Genomic DNA, 7935 nt, shown 5'->3' on the forward strand with positions numbered 1-7935 from the left:
AATAAAAACTTCCTACTGAAAAGATAAATTAGCCAAGTGTGGTGGTACATACCTTTAGTCTCAGCACTCGGGAGGCAGAGGCAGGAGGATCGCTGTGAGTTTGAGGTCAGTATGTTCTACAAACCAAGTCCAGGAAAGCCAGGACTGTTACACAGAGAAACCCTGTTTTGAAAAAACAAAAACAAAACAAACAAACAACAACAACAACAACAACAAAACAAAAAGAAAAAGAAAAAAAGAAGAAGAAGAAAAGAAGAAGAAGAAAAAAAGAAAAGGTTAAATTCAAAAAGAACCTTTGAACATGGATATTTCAATAAAACGTCTTATGCACTAAGCACACTTACTGAGTATTTAGCAGTGTGGCATGCCTGACAGTTGGAGGTTAGTGTTAGTGCTGCACATGCTGCAAGCCTACCCTGCAATTGTCTGGATGAATCACTAAACCTAATTATGCCAACAATTAAAGCATACTGACAGTGGGGAAGGTCATTCTCACTGACCAAGGTCAGAAGGAAGCACAGGGAATTAATCAGGTGGAATGAACCAATGCAGCTTCACCTTCCCCTTTCAGAGAAAAACTACTTTTATTCTCACTTTTGCCTGCATTTTTTTTTTAAGGAAGAGGCAATGCCATAGCACTACTTTCAATCATGATGTGGAACTTTACAAATACTGCTTTGTTCAGTTGCATTAGTAAGCACATAGAAATACGTGATGTAAAAATGCCAAATAAATATATCTTACAGGCTTTATAGCTTATTCTATGTGGTTTTATACAATAATTATGCAAAACTATACAAAAGTGTTTGAAAACTAATACTTTAGCAGGAATGTATCCTACATTTCAAAGCTTAAAATACGTGAGTATTCTATTGAAAGGATCAAAAAATAAAGTTATAGACGCAAGCTGAGATGTGAGCGATCAAAACTTAAATCCCAATGATGCGTACACAATGGTTATTGCGTGGTATTTTAGTACTATACTATTGCTCACAATTCAACATATTGTGCTAAGTGTATTTATAGAAGACTTTTCTCTACCAGACTAGAAACGGTTATTGAGTGATAAGTGTTCAAGTCAATATTCAAGACAACAGGAAAGCCCACTCACCAATGAATCTTATAATAGAATAAGTAAAATTTATTGAAGAGTGACATGGGATATTGAAATTAGCACATTGACTATGGGTAAAATACATTTATATGAAAATATTTATAAAGATATACAATTATGTATTTCTTTAATTTATGTACTTTTTAAATGAATAGGTATTATTTATATATATATTTGTAATAGAGAACATAACACTTTGACTCAGGTATGAGTTGGTTATTAATTTTAGTTAACTAGCATATTACATTAAATTATATAATTTTCCTGTAGTGAATGTATTAAAAATTCTTTCCTCCAACAATTTTAGATACAACAATTTTATGTTTATGTTTATTTTTTCTATTAATTACTTTCTTTTATTTCTTTTAAAATATAGTTTATTAATTTATTCATATTACATCTCAATTGTTATCCCATCCCTTGTATCCTCCCATTCCTCCCTCCCTCCCATTTTTCCCTTACTCCCCTCCCCTATGACTGTGACTGAGGGGCACTTTTCCCCCTGTACATGCTCATAGGGTATCAAGTCTCTTCATGGTAGCCTGCTATCCTTCCTCTGAGTGCCACCAGGCCTCCCCATGCAGGGGCCGTGGTCAAATAGGGGCACCAGAGTTCGTGTGAAAGTCAGACTCCACTCTCCACTCAACTGTCGAGAATGTCCTGTCCATTGGGTAGATCTGGGTAGTATAATGGGCAGATCTGGGCCCAGGGGTCCTGCTCAAACTATGGCACCAGCCAAGGACAATACATGCAGTAAAATTTATTTTATTTCAATATGTCCTTCAAAATTGGAAGGATTTAAGGCACTATAATAGTTAAAACAATTTAGCTTCATTCTGGCTCTGTCGTACTCTCTTAGAATACCAAATTTCCAAGTAAAATAAAAAAAAATGAAGATACACTCTAAAAACCAGGCGCTTTGAATAGAATAATACGTTAAGATTAATATCCATGATTTACATGTGTATATGATTCCAATGTAATGATATACAAGCTATTGAAAATTGGCATATATTTTCAGGAAGAACTAATTTGAAAGGTAAAATCTGTAAATTCATTTTAAAAATCAGTGCAAAGTTTTGTTTGAGACCATTTATTTTGATAAGGAAGTTTTTATGCTAAAAATAAAATTTAAAAGCTAAAAACAATGTTTGCTTCTTTCTGGAGGATACAGTTGGACGAAATGAGGCAAAAGAATACAACATCACTGCCTGTGTTCATCTTGATGGGAATCACACAGAACACAGAGCTTCAGCTTCCGTTGTTTGCAGTCTTCTTCATCATCTATGTGGTCACTGTGGTGGGAAACCTGGGCATGATCATTTTGACTAAGCTGGACTCTCGCCTACACACCCCTATGTACTTTTTCATCAGGCACCTGGCTCTCATTGATCTTGGAAATTCTACTGTCATCTGCCCCAAGATGCTGGTGGATATTGTTGGGGATCAGAAAACCATTTCTTTCTACGCATGTGCCACACAGTTATCATTCTTTCTTCTGTTTATCATCAGCGAATTCTTTATCTTGTCAGCAATGGCATATGACCGCTATGTGGCCATCTGCAACCCTCTGCTGTACAGTGTGGTCATGTCTCAGAGAGTTTGCAGTGTGCTTGTGGGCATTCCATACCTCTACAGCACCTTCCAGGCCCTGCTGTTCACCAGTAAGATTTTCACACTCACTTTCTGTGGCTCCAACATCATCAGCCATTTCTACTGTGATGATGTTTACTTGTTGCCTTTGTTGTGCTCAAATGGTGAAGAAATACAGTTGCTGATCATATTGTTTTCAGCATTGAATCTGATCTCCTCTCTTCTGGTAGTCCTTGCATCATATGTTATGATACTGCTAGCCATTTGTCATAGGCGTTCTGCACAAGGCAGGAAGAAAGCTTTCTCTACCTGCGGGTCTCATCTGACAGTGGTTGTGGTGTTCTATGGGACTCTGCTTTTTATGTACTTGCAGCCTAAATCCACTCACTCCTTAGAAAATGATAAAATTGCCTCTTTGTTTTACACTTTAGTGATTCCCATGCTTAACCCCTTAATCTACAGTTTAAGGAACAAGGAAGTAAAAAATGCCTTCTACAGGGTATTAAATAACCAATTTAAAATTAACACTTAATATTCATTATTATCTATCATAATAAATTATAACAAGACAAATTTTATTTTATAATATTCTATTATGTTTATCTGTCACTAAGACAACTTGAATTTTTCACATTCTTTTCTTGTTTGTATGTTTGTTTATCTGTTTGTTGTTTTTTTCCAGATAAGGTTTCTCTGTGTAGCCTTGGCTGTCTTACACCAGGTTAGATTCAAATTCTGCCTTCCTCTGCCTCCCTGAATGCTTAGAGAAAGGGATGTGCCACCATTCCCAGCTTTTCTCACATTCCTTTTCTTTTACATCAACAAACTGTTTCATTTATTTATATTTCTATCTTTTTAGAGGGTTTTCAATTTTTTTGAGATTTTAATTCTTTCCTACAAACCTTCCTGTATACTTCTTCCCATTCTCCTTCAAAACTATTGCCTTTTCTTATCTGTTACTGTACACACATACACACACACACACAGACACACACAGACACACAAACAGACACACACACACAAAAACACACACACACATATATATACAATAATATTCCTATATATCCCATTCAGTTTATTCAATGTTACTTTTATATTTTTGTGTGAAAGTTTCCCTTTGTAAAATTTAATATTTAATTCAATTCAATTGTCTATAATACTCAAGCTGTATCTTAGGTCACTAGAATGTCCTTTATATCTGAAACTCAGCATCCTGCCACGCACAGTTTTCACTTTCATTTTGTATTTCTAGTAATTTGTTCATTATTCTTTTTAATCTCCACATACAGGTGTGATCCTCTAGGATCTTTAGTTCTGTATCTTATTTTCATTAGCATACTCTTCAATAAACTAATCTGTGTAATAACAAAGTGCAGTTCCTCTTCCTATTTTAACCTTGTATAATCATTCCTTATGTGTGTGTACAGATGGATGATAATGACATTAACATAGGATTGAGATATGTTTAATAGGTTGTCGGTTGTTTTTTTGTTTTGTTTTTGAGACAGTGACTTCATTTTCATCGCTATATCCTCAGAGGAAGAATATTAGACTATGTTGTGCTTTTTAATAAAACCCTAAAAACTCTATACTTTGTGTCCACAATGGTTGCACCAATGTCTGACACAGCCATATCCACTAGAAGTGGACAGAGTCTTGATGCAAGCACAGCTTCTTGACACAGTGTCACCAATCACAGGCTTTATCCCTTAACTTTTGTGTTTTGGTCTTTGTATGTTGCATTATTGGCCACTTTCTGCATTGTGATACAATTTATGTCTCTTATGGAGAAAAAATAAGTATAAGTCTTTTTAGAAAAATTCTAAAAAATAACTTTATGTGGACACTACTTGGAACTTCTCCTTATGCCCTGAAATCATTAAGCACAGATTAGCACACAGCTAGAAGAGGTCATCATTAATAGTGTCAAAGGTTGGCTCTTTGCCGTGAGGTCGGTCTTAAGTTTTGGCAGTCAATGGTGGGCTCTTCCCTCAATCTCTGCTCCATTTTTATCTCTACACTTCTTGTAGGTAGGAAAATTTGGGTTTCAAGGCTTTGTGTATGGTTTGGTGTCCCCCTCCTTTCTTTGGAATTCCCACCTGACTACAGGAGGTAGCCACTTCATAATCATTTTACATTCTTTTTTTTTAAATTTTTTTTATTATTAATTTATTCTTGTTACATCTCAATGGTTATCCCCTCCCTTGTATCCTCCAATTCTTCCCTCCCTCCCATTTTCCCCTTACTCCCCTCCCCTATGACTGTTCCTGAGGGGGATTACCTCCCCCTCTATATGTTCATGGGGTATCAAGTCTCCTCTTGGTAACCTGCTGTCCTTCCTCTGAGTGCCATCAGGTCTCCCCTCCAGGGGACATGGTCAAAGGTGAGGCACCAGAGTATGTGAGAAAGTAATATCCCACTCTCCACTCTACTGTGGAGAGTGTTCTGTCCATTGGCTAGATCTGGGTAGGGGCTTAAGGTTTACCGCCTGTATTGTCCTTGGCTGGCGCCTTAGTTTGAGCGGGACCCCTGTGCCCAAATCTGCCTATCATAATGTTCTACTTGTAGGCTTCTAGGACCCTCTGGATCCTTCTACTTTGCCTTTCTCCCATGATTCTCTCATCTAGAATCCCACTAGAATGTCCTCTCCTCTGTCTCAGTTTCCTGGTAAGTGAAGGCTTTCGTGGGACATGCCCCTTGGGTTAATATGCAGATATAAGTGAGTATATACCATTTGAGTCTTTCTGCTTCTGGGTTAACTCACTCATTATGATCATTTCTAGCTCAATCCATTTATCCACAAATTTTGGGAAGTCCTTGTTTTTAATAGCTGAATAGTATTCCGTAGTGTATATGTACCACAGTTTCTTTATCCATTCTTCTATTGAGGGACACTTCGGCTGTTTCCATGTTCTGGCTATTATGAATAAGGCTGCTATGAACATGGTTGAGCAAATTTTCTTGTTGTGTGCTGGAGCATCTTCTGGATATATTCCAAGGAGTGGAATAGCTGGGTCTTGAGGAAGCCCTATTCCCATATTTCTGAGATAGCACCAGATAGATTTCCAAAGTGGTTGTACTAGTTTGCATTCCCACCAGCAATGAAGGAGTGTTCCTCTCTCCCCACATCCTCGCCAGCATGTGGTGTCGCTTGAATTTTTGATCTTAGCCATTCTGATGGGTGTAAGATGGAATCTCAGAGTTGTTTTGATTTGCATTTCCCTGATGATTAAGGAGGTTGAGCATTTCTTTAAGTGTTTCTCAGCCATTTGATATTCCTCTGTTGAGAATTCTCTGTTTAGTTCCATGCCCCATTTCTCGATTGGGTTATTTGGTTTGGTGGTATTTAATTTCTTGAGTTCTTTATATATTTTGGATATTAGACCTTTGTCAGACGTAGGGTTGGTGAAGATCTTTTCCCAGTCTGTAGACTGTCGCTTTGTTCTCTTGACAGTGTCTCCTGCCTTACAGAAGCTTCTCAGCCTCATGAGGTCCCATTTATTAATTGTTGACATTAATGCCTGTGCTGTTGGTGTTCTGTTCAGGAAGTTGTCTCCTGTGCCAATATGTTCCAAGCTCTTTCCCATTTTTTCTTCTAAGTCACTTAGTGTCTCTGGTTTTATGTTGAGGTCTTTAATCCACTTGGATTTGAGTTTTGTACAAGGTGACAAACATGGGTCCAGTTGCATTTTTTTACACATAGACATCCAGTTAGACCAGCACCATTTGTTGAAGATGCTATCCCTTTTCCATCGAATGGATTTAGCTTCTTTGTCAAAAATCAAATGACCATATGTGTGTCGATTCATATCTGGGTCTTCGATTCGAATCCACTGATCAACCAGCCTGTTGCTGTGCCAGTACCATGCTTTTTTAATTACTATTGCTTTATAGTACAGTTTGAGATCACGTATGGAGACTCCTCCAGAGCACCTTTTATTGTACAAGATTGTTTTAGCTATTCTGGGTTTTTTGTTTTTCCATATGAAGTTCAGAATTGAACTTTCAATGTCTTTAAAATTTTGTGTAGGTATTTTGATAGGGATTGCATTGAATCTGTAGATTGCTTTTGGTAGGATGGCCATTTTTATTATGTTAATTCTCCCTATCCATGAGCAAGGTAGATCCTTCCATCTTCTCATGTCATCTTCAATCTCTTTCTTTATGGTTTTGAAATTTTTTTCAAACAGGTCCTTCACTTGCTTAGTTAGAGTAACTCCTAAGTACTTTATATTGCTTGTAGCTAATGTGAAGGGTGTAGTTTTCCTAATTTCTTCCTCTGCAAGCTTGTCATTTGTGTATAGGAAGGCTACAGACTTTTATGAGTTAATTTTGTATCCAGCCAAATGGTGAGATACTCAAGGAAATTCCTCTAAAATCAGGAACAAGGCAAGGCTGCCCACTCTCTCCATATCTTTTCAATATAGTACTCGAAGTTCTAGCCAGAGCAATAAGACAACATAAGGAGATCAAGGGTATTCAAATGGGAAAGGAAGAAGTCAAATTATCCCTATTTGCAGATGATATGATAGTCTACATAAGTGACCCTCAAAATTCCACCAGAGAACTCCTACAGATGATAAACACCTTCAGCAAATTGGCTGGATACAAAATTAACTCATTTTACATTCTATATCAACCCTGCTAGGATTCTTTACTGGGTTCACCCCCATAGAATCTGAGAGGCCTCCCCAGTCCCAGGTCTTTGGCTCCTTCCAGAGAGCCCCCCACTGATTTACATTCACTCTTCTGGCACTCCCCCGACTACCCTCACATCTGATCCTTATCCCACAAGGATCCCTCTATCTAGTTTAGGTATCTATTTTATTTCCCCTTCTGAGTAGGTTCAAGTATCCTCCCTTTGATCCTCCTTGTTACTTAGCTAGTTTGGGTCAGTGGATTGAAACATGGTTGATTCTGTACTTTATGGAAAACATGCACTTATAAGTGAGTACAAACCACGTACATGAGTTTCTTTCTGGGTCTTAATTACCTCAGTTAGGATTATATTTTCCAGGTCCATTAATTTGCCTGCAAATATCATGATGTCCTTGTGTTTACTAGCTGAGTAGTGTTTCGTTGTGAAAATATACCACATTTTCCTTACTTATTATTCAGTTGAGGGACATCTAGTTTGTCTCCAGTTTTGGGCTGCTATAATAAAGCTGCTATAAACATAGTTGAGCAAGTGTCTCTGTGGTATGGTAGGGCATCTTTTGGGTGTATGC

General features: G+C 37.5%; 1 protein-coding gene across 1 annotated transcript; it reads left to right on the forward strand.

Annotated features, from left to right (window-relative positions):
* Nucleotides 1-2297: 2297 nt before the first annotated feature.
* Nucleotides 2298-3239, forward strand: LOC311606815 (olfactory receptor 8K5-like; the record flags this gene model as incomplete). The annotated part of the gene is made up of 1 exon (XM_084798225.1): nucleotides 2298-3239. The coding sequence occupies one exon, from the start codon at nucleotides 2298-2300 to the stop codon at nucleotides 3237-3239; it is 942 nt and encodes a 313-aa protein (XP_084654351.1).
* Nucleotides 3240-7935: the final 4696 nt, after the last annotated feature.

This window comes from Acomys minous (genome assembly GCF_964271855.1).
Source record: "Acomys minous genome assembly, chromosome: 10".
NCBI classification, from domain to species: domain Eukaryota; kingdom Metazoa; phylum Chordata; class Mammalia; order Rodentia; family Muridae; genus Acomys; species Acomys minous.